The 21,783-nt window shown below is 44.2% G+C and overlaps 1 protein-coding gene across 15 annotated transcripts in view; it reads left to right on the top strand.

Moving 5' to 3' along the window:
• PPFIBP2 (PPFIA binding protein 2) overlaps window positions 1–21,783 on the top strand; it is a gene marked incomplete at its 5' end in the record, with an annotated part of 153,001 nt that overhangs the window by 101,032 nt on the left and 30,186 nt on the right. For 7 of the 15 annotated variants that reach the window (XM_080912709.1, XM_080912719.1, XM_080912716.1 and 4 more), the window contains 3 exons: window positions 6,686–6,901; window positions 9,863–9,955; window positions 20,067–20,178. In XM_080912709.1, coding sequence (XP_080768835.1) covers window positions 6,686–6,901; window positions 9,863–9,955; window positions 20,067–20,178 — 421 coding nt within the window. The remainder of the gene's footprint in view (window positions 1–6,685; window positions 6,902–9,862; window positions 9,956–20,066; window positions 20,179–21,783) is intronic. The other 8 variants (XM_080912723.1, XM_080912721.1, XM_080912722.1 and 5 more) reach the window with 2 other exon arrangements.

The raw sequence follows: 21,783 nt of genomic DNA, 5'->3' as shown, positions 1-21,783 counted from the left end.
TTCATGACAAAAATGGTCATCTGTAGCTCTAGAATGACATCTACAGAGTTTTTGTTTTTTTGTTTTTTTTTTTCCTTAAAGGTCTCAGCAAAAGTTGAAGGGTCATGGTGGGTCTCATGCCTGACTGCGCTGTCTCTCTGGGGATGACAGCTTAGAGTGTGTGAGTGTGAGAGTCAGTCCATCCATGAAGAAAAGGCAGAAAAATTGTTTGGAGCTGGGTAACTCGTTCCTTTTTGGGGATCCAGAAGGGAGGTGAACACTCCCATCTGTGTCACACATAGGAAAGCAGTCATTTCCCTGATGGCTTGCTTTCTTCTCTGCTGGGTTGTTTTCAAATCCTAGAGTTTGGGGTCATTTTCCACCAGACTGTTCATGCATGTGGCAGCACAGCTCCCAAGCTCCATCCTACCAGATCACCACCCTGCACAGTTGCCAGTACAAATATTAGGTTTCCATGTAGAGGAATTTTGTAGGCTGTTCAAACCTGTGAGAGGCAGTGAGCAGCCACGTGACCTGAACCACATTCCTCCTTGTAATTGAGCATACTCTGCCAGCCTGCCCAGCACCTCAGCCTCTCTTGGTAGCTGTCTGGAGCACAAGTGGCTGAATACCATGAGCGTTGTCTAAGCCTTGCTGCTGTCATGTGATGCAAGTGAGAACATTTGCTAGCTTACGTCACTCGTGATTGGAATCGCATAGTAAAAGGAAATTCTCTTCTGCTCCTATACTGCACAGTCTTCACCAGTGAATGCTTGTGCCTAAGGCAAAACTTTTTTTCTTTCTGAGATAGTCAGATGGAAATACTTCCTGATAGCTTTTGGTCACTATGTTAGACACTTTTCTTGTTGCTGTGACAAAATCCTCAATAAAATCACAAAGAGAAGAAAAGTTGTTTATCATCATCATTACATCATCATTACATCATCATCATTACATCATCATCATCATCATTATATCATCATCATCATCATCATCATCGTTGTTATTATTGTTGTCCTTTTTTTTTTGAGGCAGACTTTCTCTGTGTAGCCTTGGCTGTTCTGGAACTCACTTTGCAGACCAGGCTGGCCTAGAACTCAGAAATCTGCCCGATTCTGCCTCCCCAGTGCTGGTATTAAAGGTGTGCACCACTCCACCTGGCTTATTATTTACCTCTGACTCACATTTAAGCGATTCAGTGTGTCATGGTAAGGAAAGCATGGCGACTGGGACCTCACCCACAGTAGTCGGAGATCAAGGCGTGGCTTGTTACCTATCATTAGATGGAGAAACAAAGCTCCGAGTAGAACAAAAGCTGGGTCCAGTCCTGAGTGACCTGCTTCCACCAGCTAGACTTCTAAATGTTCCAGAGCTCCCCAAGACAGAAATACCAGAGAGATACCAGGTATTTAAACACACGAGTCTAGGAGGGAACTTTCACATGCAAATTCCAGCAATCACCGTGGCAACATAAGCACGCAAATAAATTGAAGAAGACTGATTTTGTTAGCTCAGTGTTTCAGGGGGTCCAGGCTGGCTTCACTGCGATGAGGCAGAATACTGTGACAGTTAGGACATGTGACAGAGAAGGCTGTTGAAGCCGAGGCAGCTAAGAAGTAGAGCGAAACAGGAAGGGGTTGGAGCATGACGCACCTCTAAAGTCATGCCTCCATTGATACACTTCGTCTAACCTGGCTCTGCCTCCTATGATGTCCTGCTCTTACCATGAAATTATGAACCTATCGATGGGTTAATCCATTAATGAACTCCTAGAGTTCATAATCAAGTCTCTTCTCCTAAAAACTTCTAGCACATGAGCCTTCCTTTGGCATTTCAGATTGAAGCTGTAACACTTCTTCCGTGCAGCTTAGCCATTGTTCTCAGATTCAATGTTTATTTCAATGAAAGTAGGGTCAGATTTTAACAGGATCACCACATACTGTTCTGATCAGACCTGAAGTCATTCTGGCTTCATTCAGCGCCCTGCTCTTGTCCTTGAGTTTACAGATGGTTACTAGCTCTCAGTCCAAGATACCCAGGGGTTTAGAGATACAGGCTTCCTGATGACCAGTCTTTCCAAAGACTAGGTCAGTCGTGGCACACATGAGATGTGGGTGAATACAGATGTTTGCTTTACTTTTCCTCATTAGCCTTTTACAGTATGCCCGGGTCATTTCAAGCTACCCAAGATTGACTATTAAGTTTACTTCTGAAAGCCAGGGTTGTAGCAGAGGGACCAACTTGAGAGGCAAATACCAGAAACAAGCTAAGGGGTTCACGAAAGAAAATTCCAGAGACAAAAGAAAATCTCTTTGTGGTACTCCAGAGTATGCTAGTCAGAAAGATCCTCTAAAAGGATTCTCTCTACACTAGAATTCTAGGGGGACACAGCCAGATATCTCTATGGGACCCAGAGGGGTTGAACAGTTGTCAGAGAGTCTGGATAGAGGAGAGCAGAAAACCAGACTGTGGATTCCAGGATGTGGGGTTATCTCAGTTAGTCCAGAACTAGAAATAATTTCTTGCAGAACACACAGTGCCTTACAACCCACTGTTTTCTTCCCGTGTTCTGCCTTCTGAACTAGAGCAGCTAGAATGATGGACTTAGACCACAGAGCAGGAACTGGGCAGCGTGCATTTGCTCAGACCTGAACTGGCCTGCGGAGAAGAAGTTGAATATTTTTGTTTTGTTTTCTTAATTTACTTTTTCAATATGGGAGAAACTTAAAAAAAAACAAAAAAACTAAAAGTTCCTAAGGATGTTTAACAGAAGGTCTCATACAGAGTCCCCCAGCCAGCCGGCAGGAAGCCGTATCATCTCCTATTTGTGTTCTTCCAGAGTTATCCTGTGCAAGGACAAGCTAATTCATATGGACAAATGGACACAGAAACACACACCCACATCCCAGGCACACAAGTGCATGTATGCTCATGCACATGTGCACTTTTATCACCTTCCCCAAGCACACACAACATGTGTGCATGCACACAGATATACCACATGCACATACATCATGCTCATGAACCCATGCACACAGACATGCACACACACTTTATGTACCCCCAAACACATACCCCACGAACAAACACTCCATGCACACACACCACATTCACACATACCTCATTCACACACCTATTCACACACACATTGTGCACGCACACCTCATGAACACCACATTCACACCCAGGACACGCACATACACCTCATGCACACACACGTATGAACATACACTGCACGCCCACACGATCACAGACACGCTTGGTTCTTTTATTTTCATACTTTTTAAAAAAGGACTAATCTTATGCTTCTTTACAAACCATCACACATATTTATGCCTGCTTCTTTCTAATATCTCTCTATGTAGTTAACAAAGTTCTCTGTTGATGAACATTTAAGTTGTTGCCAGACTTTTGCTGTATGCTGTTGAAAGAAATCTTATACAGGTGTGAGGCTCCCACAATGGAACAGATGAGTTGGGAGCATCTATCTGTTCCTGGAAATCTTCCTCTGTAGATGATGGAGGTTAGACACTGCTCAGCACTGTAGGCTAGGAGAAGACCAGGCCACTGTTAGGCTGGGCATGTAGGAAGAAAGGCAGAAAGAACTGAGGATAATTGTGGGCAGGCTTAGCAGCTAAGACGGTGGGACAGACTATGATTATGGAAGGTGCTGGAGAGCTGTACAGACAGCCTTGGGGGGGTGCATATTTGGCAAAGCAGGGTGAATGAATATACAAAGGCAACCGAGATTACAATACACAGCAACAATTACGAACTCATAAATGTCACCTGTACTTCATGATTGGCAGCCCAAGGAGGCAGCAGTGCTGCCAAAGGCTTTGCCCACAGGAGAGAAAAAAACCCAGGACTAGAGGAGATGGCCAGCACTGGAGCTGGAGTGTTAAGTTTCAGGTCAAGGACTGAGACACACAAGCAACAGGAGATGAGGGAAGTGGCTCAGAAGACCTGGGGCTTATCACATGGTCCTGCTGAGGCAGAGGGTGGAAAGCAGGCGTGCACCTAACCTATGCCCTACGCCTCTTAACTCGCTGACACAGACAAGAATGGAAGTGGAGGGAAGGAGCAACAGCTGTCTGGATCTTAAAAGTCCTCAGCAGACACTGTTATGATTCAAATATATTTCTCACTTTTCCTGCTTAGACCCTAGGGAACAAAAACCGGGAAAACTGTGACCTGGTTTTCGTTTTGAAGCAAAGGGATGACTACTGCAATAATGTGGTGGGGGCTTTGAGGGCAGTGGTCACTGTTGCCCAGTCATGAAACTGATCAAGGACAAAGCTAGGCATAGGCAGGGTACTCTGAAAAGCCAAACAAAAAGAAAAGAAAAGAAAAGAAAAGGAAAGGAAAGGAAAGGAAAGGAAAGGAAAGGAAACAACAAAAGCTGGGAACCCTACAGAGAAGACAACTCAGCCATCCTCAACTGCTGTGGAATAAGGTAGCTCTGACTGCACCATTTCCATCAGCAAGAAGGGAGGGCTTAGCATAGCCCACCCTGAGGGAAACTGGAGTTCCTAGGGGCCAGCACAGAAGGTACAAAGGGCACTTACTAAGGACAACAGACACCTGTATGAATCATACGAGGAAGGACAAATCCCATACAAAGGGTGGTGCTGAACAATAGCCTTTTAAAAAGAAAGGCATGATTTTAGTTAGGGAAAAAGTGGACTTGATGCGTGCCCTGTCTCTCACAGGTGCAAAGAATTGGTTCAACCGTCCCCACACTGTGGGACAACAAACCCACACAGAATCTGAGAGTTCCATTGCTTATTTTGTTTCTTCTGTCTTCAGTGCTAGGGCGCTAACCCCGGTCCTTGTGCATGCTACGAAGGTGCTGTTATCAGGGAGTGTGAGCCCTGTCACTTGTATGTAAAATTAGAGCCAAGGATCTGAGGGGGCCAAGAGGCCGGAAAGCAACGTAGGGAGTCAAGGCCAGTGAGGTGCATCAGTGGATAAGAGGTGCTCATTACAAACACGATGACCTGCCTCTGATGGAACTCAGCCACGAGGTAGAAGGCGAGAACCATTGCCTGCCGGCTTTGATGCATCTTGGCACACTCTGGTACGCACACAGACTCACAGTAACTAAAAAAAATACATAATATTTTAATAAAAGATTGAGTCACCTCTCTGGCTGGGAAAATAGCTCCTTCTGGAGGGCCTGAGTTTGAGTCTCAGAAAGGACAAACAAAACAATCTGGGTGTGGTGGCACACAGGTGTGAGTCCAAAGGGAGACACATAGGAGGTTCTCTGGAGCTCACTGGCCAGCCAGCATTGCCTAATTAGTAAGCTCCAGACCAGTGAAAAACCAAGCCTCAAAAAAAAAAAAAAAAAAAAAAAAAAAAAAAAGTGGGCAGTGACAGCCAAGATTGTCCTTTGGCCTCAACACAGACGCTTTCTCTCTCTCATACACATACACACACATGCATGCAGACACTCGGGTATTTACACACACACTTACACGCAAACACTTGGGCATTTACACAGATTAAGGTATAAGTTTCATCAGACTTAGCTCATTGGTTCAGCTGGAAATATGTCTGTCCTAATAGACCAGAAGCACTCACACTTTAGTAGGTGCTACACAATCACTACTTGGGATATATTTTGACAAGGAATATAGGCTGGATGTTAAATTATTTTAACATCCTATTAGTATCTGAATGGGATTAGAGTTGGGGGGTGCATTATCATGCATAAGGATGTTATATGTTATAGACCTCACCTGTAAGCAGGTAGTGACATGTTTAGATGTGTGGGTGAGTACTGGCAAGTGTAGCATGGATTTAGTGTATGTGTGTGTGTGTGTGTGTGTGTGTGTACATACCACTGCTGGATCTGCCAAACTCTGTGTTGGTATTCTGTAAACCCCACCCCTCAGTTACCTAGCAACAGCCAGGTATATCCCACCCCTCAATTACCAGGAGTAGCCATGTATTCTCTGCCCCAGTGACCTGACACTATACAAGGGACTGCTTGCCTTCTCCTCTCTCTCTTGCCTCTCTTGCTCTTACTCTCTTGCAACTTTGCTCTCCCTCATCCCTCCTCTCTCCCATCCCTTCCCCCTCTCTCTCCATATGCTCATGGCCGGCCTCTACTCCTCTATTCTCTCTCTCTCTCTCTCTCTCTCTCTCTCTCTCTCTCTCTCTCTCTCTCTCTCTCTTTCTCTCACTCTTTTTCTCTCCTGTCCTCTTAACTCTCCCATGACTTGAATAAACTCTATTCTGTACTGTACTGTCATGGTGAGGCTGGTCCCTCAGGGGGAAGAGATTCTCAACATGGGCTTCCCAGAGGTATCTCCCTTGCTCCCAGGCCTCGCTACACCTCCATGGGCCATATCCTTCTCCCAACTCTCTTCATCCTTTTTCTAACATTTGTGCCGAAACCCGGGACGTCATCTTTTAACAACATTGGTGCCCTGTGACTTTTAACAACACTCTCTACCTCAGCTGTTGACTTGAATGGCCATCCAGTGTGGCACAAAGTAGATGTCAAACTTCAAGACAGGTCAGAGAGTGGAGAAGGCCTTAGGTCAAACCATGGCATGTTCTTCCATTCTGTCAAAGAGGGACCCGGAGACACCCTCTTCGTACTTGCCTTCCTTCACAGCTGCTCTTACAAGGTCGCCTGCATCTGCGTGTGACTGATGTTGGGTGCTTTTCTCTGCTTTCTTTTTCCTTCCCACAGTCAGTTCTGAATGTGATCAGTGAGCTGCAGGAACAGATGTGTAGGCTGCAGCTGGACATCCACAGGCAGATTCAAGAGCGCCTGTTACTTGCTAGGGACCACACTGAGGAGGTGGTGGCTGGTGACCAAGAGGCCAAGCCTCAGCCCTGCAGCCAGGATTGCGCCCCTTGGGAGGGGTCACCTGTAGGAACTACACTTGAGTATATCAGAGCATGTGTACGTGTGTGATGTCTCAGTGGTCAAAGGCTGGGGTTTATCCTAACCAGAACTGTGTGCAGTGGCTTCGCATGGATCTGCTGTTACCTCAGGGCAGAACTTGGTCTCACACAGGCCTCTGTTGATATGAGGCAGGCTCTGGGACCCTCATCAAGCAGGATTTGAGCAGGAGGGAATAGCCCTCATAAGGCCACATTTCTCATCTTTAGAACTAGCATCAAGGTGTGTCACGGGCTCTGTGTGGTGGTGAGTTTAGGCCAAAGGAAAACAGGATTTTCTTTTCCCAGTGTGTTGTCTAGACACTTATCCCTCCCCCTTGACTGGATGTTTAAATCATTGTATGAATCTCTTTAAGGGGGAAGAAAAAAACAACATCATGGGAAAAATCCTTTCAAATCAATGTTTAGAGAAGTTTAGCTCCACCTGCACCCCAGGGAGTAAACACAATATCAGGGTTTTTGTTGGTTATGAATAATTAAGTCTCCTGAACTTTCAGGAAAACAATACCCACATATTTGTCACAGAATAGTGAGTTCATGACCTTTGAGGCTATATGCCAAAGAAGTCAGAAGAACCCACATAGCGGTAGCCTGTGCTTTCTTGATTCTACCCCTAGCTGGCATGTTACCCTCTCAGAGCAAATTGAACTCCCCCTCCAAGACAGGAACAAAACAGACTCTTCCTACCTGTTGGGTATGAATGGCTCAGGCAGGGCCAACAATATTACTAGAAAAGGATTCTGAATCTCTGCTAAGTCCAAATAGGCAACCAAAAATCTTGAAACCCAGTGATGAAGATCAAGGACACAGTCACCTGAGCTCAGAGGACCTTTTTCTATAAGTATCAAGAAAGGCTTACCTCAACCGTATGTCATTTTAAATAAATTATCTTATAAGATTCATGTGGAAGCGGTGTTACTTCAAGGTAGATTATCCCTAAGCCAGTTAAGCAATGACTAGAGTATCCGGTGTTCATTCATCAACAGCTATGTGCCAGGACCTGCTGGGTAAGAGGTTTAAAAAGACTCCCCAGAGTTCACAGAAGGGAATGGAACTATCCATTAACAATCCTACAGATAAACCTTACAGGAGATCTGTGAGAGACACCCGAAGAGTCCCACAGAGGGTTCTAATGTGATGGAGAGGTCTTTTCTTGGGTAGGCTAACGGACAGACCGGAGTTAACATGGTAGCCAGTTAGAAAGAGAATGGTGTGTATATAGAGGTGTAAGCTGGAAGCAGAGTTGAAAATTCTCCAGTGTGACATAGAGTTTAGGTGGGGCAGAGCAGGCCAGGCTGTACTTGAGTTAAAGTTGAGAAGCTTTGAGAAGCAAGGGAGTGCCATGATCAGATGGGTGTGCTAATGTCACTGCTCCTATGGAAATCAGGTTTTCCATAGGGCCAAGGTCACAAAGGATCAACCCTCTGAAGATGCTCGGGCTACCAATGCTACGGCATTCGTGGTGGCACTTTTGGAGCAAAATGAGATCTAACGACACCATCCTTGGATGTGACATAGATAAAGCTTGGACCCAAGTAGGACCAATGACCTTTATGCCAGTTCTTCTGCTACCGAGTAGTTGTTCTGACTAGTTGTCCATCAAGTGAAGTTTGGTTCAAGACAACAATGTTGGTAGCACATGCTGTAATCCTCAGTGTTTGGAAGGTAAAAGCAGGTTTGAAAGCTTGAGGCCAATTTGTCCTGTGTAGTGACAGGCCAGCCTAGCCTTTTGAGATTCAGAAGAACAGAAACAACCCAACAAAGATAACATTGCTGAGTGCTGCCCCCTTTACTGAGGGAGTTTTCATCCAAGGGCCCCAGAGTCAGAAAATGTGAGCTTAAATTCCTGTCCTGATTACTACGTGTGCAAACGTGTATATGGAAGTGGTTTAAACATCCCTTCCCTGGTCAGGAAGTACCACTGACTTCCCTCCCCAGTGTCACAGTGAACACTCATCTGTAGACTGTCCCACTTCTCCCCAGGTCTCCAGTACATGAACATCTAATCTCTGCTGCACCTCATCTTCTTTCTGCCTCTAGCTTGACTCCTCTCCGCATGCCTCCCCTGTCTCTTGCTTAACTTCCTCCTCTGAACAGGACACTCATACTGGCACCTGCGTTTGGCACTCACCATGTGTTCCCTGAATCTTACTGCTTGTAAAACCTCGGAGGCTTGCCCCTTCCTCCTCTGGGTTCCCCACCTCCATCACAGAGAGACAGAGGCTCCTTGCTTCCCGCCCCTCCTCCTCCTGCATTACCAGGGAAGTTGCTTCCTCTTCGGCATCTCTGCACCTCCCACTCCCAAGCTTGACCTGTCTGCTTGTGACACCATGCATGAGGCATGAGCTGGGCGTGTCTCACGGAAGTTCAGATGTCAGAGAAAGGACATGACAGAATATAAGAATAAGAGGAAAATATTGAGTTTTAGCCTGGGAAGGTAGCTTGTTTGCTAATGAACATGAAGACCTGAGTTTCATCTCCATGACCCATGTTTAAAACAAACAAAATCACCACCACTGTCACCACCACCACCACCAAAATAACCCCCATCCCCAGGCAGTCCACATGTAGTCCTAGCAATGCCAGGTAGAGGCAGGTAGTTTGCTGCCAACCAGCAAGAAACCTGTTCTAGAGCAAAAAGTAAATTAAAAACAGTGGCTGAGGAATTTACCCAGGTTGTCCTCTGGTCTACACATCCAAATGCACGTATGTGTACACTGCAGTTCCTTTTCTCTTATGTCTGGAACTCCCTGGCCTTCATTTTTAAATGGGCACACAGCCTTTTCTGGATCACAGACCGTGTTTAGAGTTCAGTGCTGCAGACACGGAGCCTGCTGGCTCTAGACAGCTTTAGACAGTCGCTGCTGGCCCCAGCTCCCTCTGCATGAGCTTTATCCCGTTTGGAGACTCGGTGCTTGCTCTGTATCTACCAAAGCTCTGACATTTTCCCTCTTCTCTCCAGGAGTTACTGCAAGAGCTCAAGCACCTCAAAATCAAGGTGGAGGAGCTGGAAAATGAACGGAACCAGTACGAATGGGAACTGAAGGCCACTAAGGTAACCTGCAGTATGGGGTGGGGTGGGGTTCTGCTGGGATGGCCTTCCATGTCGGGCTTCCATACAACAGAAGTACTAAAATGCAAACCAGCCCCACACAGTGGTGCCTAGACTGCAGCTCTATTGTAAAAAGGTTCCTCACGAGAGCCTGGGAAACTGAATTGGGAGCTGCTGAGGTTCCCCAGCCCTGCCTCCTTCCTCTGGCAGCATCCTACTGTCCCTTGCTGACTTAGCCAAGGAAGTTCTTGGGTGAGTGGGAGAGTGGGTGAGTGGGAGAGTGGGTGAGTGGGTGAGTGGGAGGGTGGGTGAGTGGGAGAGTGGGTGAGTGGGAGAGTGGGAGGGTGGGTGAGTGGGTGAGTGGGAGAGTGGGTGAGTGGGAGGGTGGGTGAGTGGGAGAGTGGGAGAGTGGGAGAGTGGGAGAGTGGGTGAGTGGGAGAGTGGATGAGTGGGAGAGTGGGTGAGTGGGTGAGTGGGAGAGTGGGTGAGTGGGAGAGTGGGAGGGTGGATGAGTGGGAGAGTGGGTGAGTGGGAGAGTGGGTGAGTGGGAGAGTGGGTGAGTGGGAGAGTGGGTGAGTGGGAGAGTGGGAGGGTGGGAGAGTGGGAGGGTGGGTGAGTGGGAGAGTGGGAGAGTGGGTGAGTGGATGAGTGGGAGAGTGGGAGAGTGGGAGGGTGGATGAGTGGGAGGGTGGGTGAGTGGGAGGGTGGATGAGTCGGTGAGTGGGAGGGTGGGAGAGTGGGAGGGTGGATGAGTGGGAGAGTGGATGAGTGGGAGAGTGGGAGAGTGGGAGAGTGGGTGAGTGGATGAGTGGGTGAGTGGGAGAGTGGGAGGGTGGATGAGTGGGAGAGTGGATGAGTGGGTGAGTGGGAGGGTGGATGAGTGGGAGGGTAGGTGAGTGGGAGAGTGGGTGAGTGGGAGGGTGGGTGAGTGGGTGAGTGGGAGAGTGGGTGAGAGAGCTGGCAGATGAATGACAGCAGAACTTGAGGGTGAGGGTCAGGGGTTTGCTGGGGACACCATCTTAAACTCAGCAGCTCCTGTCATTGTCGGTTTTCTAGAAATAACAATGAACATGCATTCCTCAAAAGAAAGCGTGCCTCAGTTTTCAATCAGATCATTACTGTATCCGGGAGCTTGCTGTATTAAAAAAACAGCAGAAAAAGAAAAAAGAAAAAAAAAACCTTTAGTGAGATATTTTCTTCTTTCTTGTAAGGTTTTCCTCATTGAACTGTAGGGGTTAAAAGTAGTGTTAAGTGGGTAGATACAGTGGGGTACTTGTCATCCCAACATATCCACACCATATTGAATCAGGAGGGTCACAGGGTGTTGGAGGCCATCTTAGGCTACATAGTGAGTTCCAGGCTAGCCTGAGCTAAGTAGCATGCTTCTGTCTCAGAATACAAAAGCACAGAGAAACAAACAAACAAAAACAACAAAAAAGAAATTGATTTAATTATTTTGTCTTGCATATTGTATCTTTAAAATGTTAAGTTAGTTGTCAGGTGGACATTAGGAAACATCACACTACAACATAGTTATAGTCGTATTAGTGTGTGTTGGGGGGGAGGTGGAGCAAGGATGTTTGGGTATGTATGTGCTCTGGCTACCTGTGGAGGTCAGGGTGACTTAGGGAGTGGGTTCTCTTGGTTTGTCAAGTTTGGGTGGCAGGAGCTTTTACCTCTTGAGCCATCTTGCCAGCTCAGGAGTTTGTTGTTTGAAAAATACACGATAAATTTCAAAATGAATAAAAGATCATAGAATCTCCCAACACAGAGAAGAGACTATAGCGCAGAAGGAAGTTCTGGTTATTCTGGTCTGCTCACTACAAACGCTGTGGCTCGGTCACATCACCGTACTGTGCCTTCTGGGGAGGGGCATACTTGACGGAGTAGGATCCAACAACGAAGGCTTCACATGAGCATTAGGAGGAGGACGGAAACCCTTAAACAAGTCTAGGTCCAGTTTCTCCTGTAGGAAGCTTGGGATGATGCCCCTTAAGAGAAAACTCTTCTGCTTTTGCTTAGGTCCTGTAGAGCCATTCACAGGTGACTCCTGGTGATTCTTATGGGCATTTCGGTGTTCAGTGTGTGTTGACATTTTTTTTTTTTAACTTTTCATCCTGCTCACTGGCCCCCTCCCGGTCACCCCCTCCCACTATTCTTCCCCACTTCCCTTTTGTAACTCTAATTCTAGGGGCCTGACAAACCTTTGTGGCTTCAGCTATCACAGCCTGTGTATGGTGCCTAACTACACACATAGGCAAAACATTTCTGTTTGTTTATGTATGAACACATAAAATAATTTTTAAAAAGTTTTTGAAAGAAAGAAAGGAATAAAAATCACCCAGATCATCCAGACACTACTGCCATGGTTAATATTTTTTCCTTCCAGGTGTTTTTATTTACAGGCCCTGCCTCCTCTTTCTCCTCCCTTCTCTTCTCTCTCCCTCCCTCTCTCCATTTCTTGCTCAATTTCTGGTGATGATTTTTTTAAAGATTTATTTATTTATTTTATGTATACAAGTACACTGTAGCTGTTTTCAGACACACCGGACCTCATTACAGATGGTTGTGAGCCACCATGTGGTTTCTGGGAATTGAACTCAGGACCTCTGGAAGAGCAGCTGGTGCCCTTAACCACTGAGCCATCTCTCCAGCCCCTCTGGTGATGATTTATATAAAAGTATATATCATGCCATTTTGTCCATTTGAAAATTAGTGATTTCTTAAGTTAATAAAAGAGAAGTGTTGACTATGATGTTAGTATTTACATAGTCACATTCTCAAATTTAAACATAACATACTTAAGCATTTTACAGATGACAAAATGGAGGCTTGGAGAGAGTGAGTAACTTTCCCTGCCAGTCAAGCCCGGCCTGAAGATAGACTGATGGACTGTTGGGGGAGCACAGAGCCTTGTGTGTGCTGGGCTTTATTGTCACCAATTTAAGAGCCTTGTTTTTTCCAGTAGCTCAAAACTTTCCACTACGGCACTCACTCCTGCCAGTGCAGCCTCGGCGAAGCCTTTGAAGTCGGACACATCACCCTTTGTGGTAAAACCAAGAAACTCTTTTTAATCCACCCAAGCTCTCTGCCTTGGCATGTGGACCCGTGAGATTCGAAGGCATCTTTAATAATTACCAGGTGTGAAACACCTCCTGCCAGAATACTCCCAGCTCTTTGCACACCTCTGTTTTTTAAGTCAGAGAACATATGCAATGGGTGTGTTTGATGCCGATTTTGCTATGAAAGGAAATGAGACTTCAGTGGCCAATGTGAGGTTTGGGCCTGGGTCTCCCCTTTCTGTGCTGTCCTGTTCCTTTCTGAAGTGGCAGTTTCTCAAACTGAAATCCTCTCTGTGCTTGTAAGCAGTTCAGTTGTCTGTGTAAGCCTCCTCAGTCCCTAAAGGTGGCTCATTCTTACTACAAGCAACAGCAGGGTTTGTGCTCTGAGCTTAGTAAGACACAGTCCTGCAGAATATCTCCCTGCCCTGCAGGGACCCAGAGTACACATCTCTGCCACCCATGCCAAGCTTCTGATTGCTGAAGATCTCTGGCAGCAGAGGCTTTTCTTGGTTCTGGATGGGGAGATCCATCTACCTGTGGGTCAGGTAGCCTTCTAAGGATAGCAGAGAACCTATAGTTTTTCCCTGTTCTGTGGTGTTTTCAGAGTAAAGATTGAGTCAGATCACTTGGACTATAGGATCTGTGGCTAAGGCTCAATTTTGGATGCTTGGTCTCTAGTTGTTGGAACTGTTTGGAAAGAATTAGGTGTTGCCTTTAAGGTTTTGGAAGTCTATGCCATTCCTAGTTAGCTGTCTATGCTCCTTCATTTTTATGGATACGATATAAGCTCTCAGGTACTGCTTCAGCGGCACACCTGTCCACCTGTCTGTCTGCCATAATGTCTGTCTCCATAATATTGTCTACCATCATGGCCATGAAGCTAAGCCCCCGATAGACTTTGTCCTATAAGTTGCCTTGGTCATGGTGTCTTGTCACAGCAATAGGAAAGTAATTAAGACAGGCTCCATAGTGCATCAGGCCTCATAGAGAGGCCAGCCTCAAGGAGGAGACCCCTCAGTACCAGGTGCTGCAGTCTGACTCAGTAGGCCCACTTTTCCTCTGTGAGGCTAGCTGGTAAGTATAACATTGGATTTCTAAGAGATATACTATTCACACTACAGAGCCACAGGCGAGGAGCCATGCAAGAAAAGTTGAGAGATTTCTCTCCGAAGATCACCAGGGTTACCTGGAAGAAATGAGATGCATTTAGGTTGAAAATCCTAAGGTTAGAGTTGTCAGAAGCCATTGGCACCATTATCCGTAAGCCAGTGGACATGCAGGCCCCAAATCATATGTGGTCCATCTTGGGTGCCCAGCTCAGTAAGCTGAATGGAGTAGCCAGGCTTGGCACTTTTGATTCTGGGTATAGCCCAGAGCAGAGGAATGTGCTCCATAGGGGGCTTTGCAGTTAAACAACAACAACAACAACAACAACAACAACAACAACAACAACAACAACAACAAAAAACAAAAAACCAATCTGACTTTGCATCTCCTGTTTTTCTTTATATCTCTGTCCCATTTGGAGGATGTGACAGAAGGTTTATTCAGACCCACTGAGAAGACTGAGAAATAACAAGTTTCTTAAGCATGGCCTTCATTCCTCCTATTAACCTGGTAGCATGCAGCCCGGAGTGCCTGGAGCTCTCCACTGGAGGAGCTGCTGGGAGGGAAGGCGGAGTTCTGCATGACAGCAGACAAGGCAAGTGGGTAAAACTTGCATTGGAGCAGCAGGCTGGCTGATGACGTTCTGCAATGAAACAGAGAGACTAAGTTATGTGAAGCAGGCAGGCTGGGTGGGTGATATTCTGCACTGGACATGTCAGAGGTTGACATCTGTTATGTTTTTAACGAACACTCCAAACCCCCTTCCCATATGCTCATATGTTTTCCCATAGGCTTTACATTTTCTTTTCTTTTTTTTCTTTTTAAGGCTGATAGAGCAATCATATATTAAAGGAATCTGAATTGGTTAAAAATACATTTTTTTGATAAGTACCCCTACTTAGTTTCTCACATTATTAAGTTTTATCCTTTGTAAGACAAGCTTACAACTTGTTTTTATGTGAGGATTGAAGACAGAGAGGTATCACATATGTGTTAGCAATATGTCTGTAATGTTGTCTCTTAAGCTTCTACAAAGAAGTATCACCAAAATTTGAGGAGAAATACATGGATTTGAATTTATAAATCAAAACTTAAAAATTATTGTGGGTCCTTATCTTGACTAGCAGATTTTTTTTAGCTTTTAAAATAATTTTATTTCTACAAATAGGATACTGTCACTGTTTGTTCATAGCAGTACTCTTCAGAATCGATCATATCATTATATATTCTAGTATATATTTATCATTAATATTTTTTAATTGAAAAACTTTATTTTAAAAAACAAAGACAAATGTATACATTTTAAGCATTTTTGCATAAAAGTATATGAATACATTTTTGTCAGTACTTGATTTTCTTAAAGGTTTGATAGTGTGTATTAAAATCTTACTAGTTACAATGAGCATAAAGTACATGTAAAACAAGATGCAACCTGGAAATAGTCAACGTTTTCTTGGTGTGTAAAGATTAAGCATAATGATTTTTCATTTTTTTTTGGCCTTTGTTTTTCTTGAACTTCATATAGCCTGTAAGTAGTTTCTGGGGTGTTCAGAGCTTTCTGGAGTTAGTGTCCAATTATCAGTGACTGCATATTATGTCTGTTCTTTGGTTACTGGGTTATCTCACTCAGGATGATATTCTCTAGATGCATCCATTTCTTAGAAATTTCATAAAGTCATTGTTTCTGATAGATGAGTAGTACTCTGTTGTGTAAATATACCATGAGTTTTGTGTCCATTCATCTACTGAAGGACATCTGGGTTCTATGAACATTGTGGTGCATGTGTCTTTGTTGTATGTTGGAGCTTCTCTGGGGTATATGCCCAGAAGTGGAATAACTGGGTCTTCAGGTAGTACTATGTCCAATTTTGTGAGGAAATGCCATACTGATTTCCAGAGTGGTTGTACCAGTTTACAACCCCACCAACAATGGAGAAGTGTTTCTCTTTCTCAGCATTCTTGCCAGCATCTGCTGTCATCTGAATTTTTGATCTTGGCCAATCTGGCTGGTGTGAGGTGGAATCTCAGGGTTGTTTTGATTTGCATTTCTCTGATGGCTAAGGATGTCCAGCACTTCCTTAGATGCTTCTCAGCCATTCGATATTCCTCAATTGAGAACTTTTTGTTTAGCTCTGTACCCCATTTATTAATAGGGTTATTTAATTCTCTGGTGTTGAACTTCTTGAGTTTTTTGTATACCTAGGATATTAGGCCTCTATCAGATGTGGGGTTGGTAAAGATCTTTCCCCAATCTATTGGCTTCCATTTTGTTTTCTTGACAGTGTCCTTAGCCTTACAGAAACTTTGCAATCTCATTAAGTCCCATTTGTCGATATTTGACCTTAGAGCATGAGCCATTGGTGTTCTGTTCAGGAAATTTTCTCCTGTGCCTATGTGTTCTAAGGTTTTCCCTACTTTCTCTTCTAATAGTTTCAGTGTACCTGGTTTAATGTGAAGTTCTTTAATCCACTTGCACTTGAGATTTGTACAAGGAGATAAGAAAGGGTCTATTTTCATTCTTCTGCATGCTGAGTGCCAGTTGGACCAACAAAATTTGTTGAAGAGACTGTCCTTTTTCCCTTGAATGTTTATAGCTCCTTTGTCAAAAATCATGTGACCATATATGTGAGGGCTCATTTCTGGATCTTCTATTCTATTCCATTGATCCACGTGCCTATCTCTGTACCAGTACCATGCGGTTTTTAACACAATTGCCTTGTAATATAGCTTGAGGTCAGGGATGGTGATTCCTGAAGTTGTTATTCCAGATGAAATTGCACATTGCTCTTTCGAACTCTATGAAAAATTGGGTTGGAATTTTGATGGGGATTGCATTGAATCTGTAGATTGCTTCTGGTAAGATGGCCATTTTTATAATGTTGATCCTTCCAATCCATGAGCATGGGAGATCTTTCCATTTTCTGAGATCTTCCTCGATTTCCTTCTTTAGAAATTTGATGTTTTTGTCATATAGGTTTTTCAGTTACTTAGTTAGAATCACACCAAAGTATTTCATATTGTTTGTGACTATTGTGAAGGGTATCTTTTTCCTAATTTCTTTCTCTGAGATGAGTTTCCTCCTGTATGCAGCAAAATGCTGGATTCTGTTTATGTATCCAGTCTGATAGCCTATGTCTTTCTATTGGGGAATTGAGTCCATTTATGTTAACAGATATTAAGGAATAGTGGTTGCTGTTTCTTGCTATTTTTGCTTTTAGAGGTAGAATTGTGCCTGTGTGTCTTTCTTCTTTTGGTTTGGTTTTCTTGCTTAGGTATTTTCTTGTTTTTACTACAATGTATTTTCTCTCCTTGTATTGAGTTTTTGACCTATAATTTGTTGTAGTGCTGGGTTTGTGGTCAGATATTGTGTAAATTTAGTTTTGTCCTGGAATATCTTGGTCTCTCCATATATGGTGATTGAGAGTTTTGCTGGGTATAGCAGCTTAGGCTGACACTTGTGTTCTCTTAGGGTCTGCATAATGTCTGTCCAGGATCTTCTAGCTTTCATAGTTTCTGTTGAGAAGTCGGGGGTGATTCTGATTGGTCTGCTTTTATATGTTACATGACCGTTTTCCCTTACTGCTTTTAGTATTCTTTCTTTCCTTTGGGCACTTGGAGTTTTGACTATTATGTGTCGGGAGGAATTTCTTTTCTGGTCCACTCTATTTGGAGTTTTGTAGGCTTCTTTTATACTCATGGTCATCTCTTTCTTAAGGGTAGAGAAATTATCATCTATGGTTTTGTTGAATATATTTACTGTGCCTCTTAGTTGATTTTCTTCTCCCTCTTCTATTCCCTCTTCTCCTTTAGGTTTGGTCTTCTCATTGTGTCCTGGATCTCCTGGATATTTTGGGTTAGGAGTTTTTTGGCTTTTGAATCTTCTCTGACTGTTTTGTCTATGTTTTCCATGTTGTTCTTGACCCCCGAGATTCTCTCTTCCATCTCTTGTAGTCTTTTGGAGATGCTTGCATCTGTGACTACTGATTTCCTCTTTAGGTTTTCTACCTCCAGGGTTGTCTCTTTTAGTGTTTTGGTTTTTTTTATTGTTTCCATTTCCATTTTAAATTCCTTCTTCAATTCCTTCATCTCTTTGGTTCTGTTTTCCTCTAGTTCTTTGAGTTGAGTGTTTTTCTTGTTTCCTCTTTTAAAGCTTCTATTTCTTTATGCTTTTCCTCCCGTTCTTGTTTAAAGGTCTCTATCATCATCTTGAGGTATGATTTCGGGTCTGAGTCTTCTTTTTCTGGAGTGTTTGGCATTTCGCTGTTTGCTGTGATGGGAGAGTTGGGTTCTGGTGTTGCCAGGTTTTTCTTGGTTTCCATTGGGTAAGTTCTTTCGCTTTCCTCTTGCCATCTTATTGTCTGTGATTTTACGTGGTCTTGTTGTCAGTGATTGGTTCCTGTCTCTCCAGTGTACCTTGCCTGTGTCCCTGGATCTCCGCTGTTTGGCTTTACATCTTCAAAAGCCCATGCCAGGCTCTCTTGCTCAGCCTGTTGCCTGTGGATCATGATGCAAAGCTCTCAGTTTTGCTCTAGCACCATGCCTCTCTGTTTCCTGCCGAGATGATATTGGATTAACTGGAAACTATAAGCAAGCCCCCAGTTAAATGCTTTCTTTTATAAGCATTGCCTTGGTCACAGTGTCTCTTTCTTGCAATAGAACAGCATCCTTGCCTGGCCACTCATAGGTTGTCTAATTCCTCATGGAGTCATGTACTGTTTCTGATTTCTCTCCGTCTCATCAGGAATATAGCTCTTCCACAGGTTCTTAAGGGACCACGTAGATCTGAAAATAGTGGGAACAGTGGCTACAGGGTGTGATAAACTGAGCAAAACCTGGCAGGCAGAAGAGTCCCCAGTAGGACCAGTACTCATCTGGTTCCCTGCTGCAGTTCAACGATTTACTTGGGCCCCACATTATTCTCTGATGACCAGAGTTAGAATATGGCTGGGTTCCTACATGGCAAGCAGTGGACAGGGTAGATGCCTTTGCTATGGGTTTTACTGCTCAGAGCGTAGTTCTAAACCTTTTCTTGGTTTGAATGGAGCTTTTTCCTAAGGTAAGGAACAGGGTGGAATGAACTGTTACTAGGATTGCAGTATTGACTGGGCCTCTTGTATGATATGAGTCGCTCATAATGGTTATATTATGCAGTCTTCCCGAAGGCCATGAAGTAGAAGCTATTGAGCCAAAATTCAAAAAGGCTCAGTTATTTGTCCAAGGTCATGGAACTGGGTCATGAGAGATTCTAGATTTGTTTGGCCTTGGAGTGAGATAGAAGGAGCTCTGATTTTTTTGTTGAGTCCGGAAAGCATAGATAGCCACGTGTAGTGCTGGGATGAAATATAACCTGTTATGATAATGGAGAGGTGGGAACTACCCAGTGTCAATGCCAGTATATGTTTGTGTGCTCGTGTATGTGTGTGCATGTGTGTGTTTGTGTGTGTGTGTGTGTGTGTGTGTGTGTGTGTGTGTGCACGAATGTGTGTACGGTGTGCTTACGTGCTTTTCTTTAAGAAAAGTATACATTCTTAACATACTATGTATGGACATGGGCAAGCATGCAACTGTTCCTGGAGGTTTGGTAAAAGCATTAACTGCACAAAGGGAGAGTATCTAAGGAGTATGTGTATCTTGGGAGAGGAGAGACCACATGCAAAATCAACAGTTCAACTTGTACAGCGGGAATGGAGCCTTCCAACTATATACAGTCCCAGCTCCTCTGGCCCCAGTTTCCCCAGGCTTTACAGAGCAGGGAAGAAAAAGAGCTTCATCAGATAAGGGGATACAGGAGCAGTTACCCACCCTTAGGGGAGGGCAGTTATCCACTCTTAGTCCTTGCCGTGTCCTTCACTCCTCCTGTCTCTTGGGATCCAGTGATTACGAAGTGCTTTGTGATGAGCTGGAAGTCTCTCTGACCTGGAAGGGATTCTCTGTTGCTTCTTCAGGCTGAGGTAGCCCAGCTGCAAGAACAGGTGGCTCTAAAAGATGCAGAGATTGAACGTCTTCACAGCCAACTGTCCCGGAGTGCAGCTCTCCACAGTGACTATGCAGAGCGAGGTAACTAGTGTGACTGTGACAGAGTGCATTGTCTTAGGCCCTGGGCCCATTCTTATAAGTGGGCGTGTATCTGTGAGTGTGTCTGTGAATGAGTATGTGTGTCCTTGCATGTCTGGGTGTGAATAATGTACACATGTGTGTGTGTGTGTGTGTGTGTGTGTGTGAGCACGCACTTATGCATACAGTATTCTTGCCTATGAAGCTGAGTTCGTTTGTGGGATCTTTGTCATGCCCCTCTCTTATCTAGAACATTCAGCTCTGAAGACTTTTCTCACAACATTGACTGAAGCTCTGTGCAGCCCCCTCTGGAGCCCCCCCCAAAAAAACAACCTAACTTCATTTGATTGAAAGGCCTTGCTTCTGTGTTACCACCAAAGAGGAGATTTAGCAGTTCATCCTGCCTGACATTGGTACAAGGCCCAGAGGTTACAGAAGCAAACTAAGTCCTTGTCATCCTTAGAGCTCCACCTAAATGTCATTTCTTAGGACACTCTTCCTGACTCTGGACCTGTTATACTTGAGCTCAGCAGCCTCTTGTTCCCAGCATAGCTCATACTGTTACTCAGTAGAGCTGTATTTTGGGAGGTCTTGAGGTCACCCTACTCTGACTATCACAATATTTGGCTCACCAAAGTCATTAAATACGTGAAGCGATACTGGATGCTCCTTGAGGCTTCAAGTCTTAAAAACAGAAGAAATCCCGAAGTGTTCTTAACGTACATAGTGTGTTTGTGGCAGTTCTCCAAGGATACAGAAAGACCGCACACGTACGAACTCCCCCTTGCCACCTGGATACTTAGCGGTGTCCTGTGGGTTCCTGCCGGGGTGTAGCCTCGTCCTGGCCTCAGCACTCCCTGGCTTGGTTGTTCAGCTGGACTGAGAACGTTCTCAAGTTACCAGGCTTGACAGCCACTACCTTTACTGGTGGTGCCATCTTGCAGTCCCTTCCCACCTTAATTATTTTTTCTTTTCTTTATTTTTGTTTTGGATTGAGCTCAAGGCCTTGTCTATAGAAGACATACTACTCTGCCACTAAACTATATCTCTAGCCTTTAATTTTTTTTTGTTTTGAGATACTAAATTGCCAAGCCAGAGCTTAGATCTTGTATCTCATACCTCAGCTTAGGAAGAGCTATGATTATAGGCTTATAGCTCCATGCTCATATATAAATATCTATTTAATCAGGTTATACAGTTTGAAATTAAACTAACTACCAAACCAGTGTATGATGCTCAGTCTCCATTTATCATTCATAAATTGTTTTGGATTTTCTTTTCTAAGTTTTTTCTCTGCTTCTAGTTTTTCTGACTCTATGGTCTTTTTGCAAACTAATCAGAAGCTTAGGTATCAATTATGGTATATATAATATTTATACATAGAATATAAATATTTCTGTTCTTAGGAAATGCTGTTTATAAAAGATTTTTTTGTACCTCTCTGTCAGTAAATGATTTTTTTTGCCCCTAGATGCAAAGAAAAAAAAAAAAAGACAAAATGCTAGGTTATTCATAATGTACCTTACACATGTATAATGAGACCCATTGGGCTAGATACTATCCTGGGCTCTTTGGACAAATAAAAAGGGGCCATAGTCACGTGTCAAA

Source organism: Micromys minutus, assembly GCF_963924665.1.
Source record: "Micromys minutus genome assembly, chromosome: 2".
NCBI lineage: Eukaryota > Metazoa > Chordata > Mammalia > Rodentia > Muridae > Micromys > Micromys minutus.
Note: the sequence above shows the minus strand (reverse complement) of the source record. Positions and strands in the feature narration are given on the sequence as shown.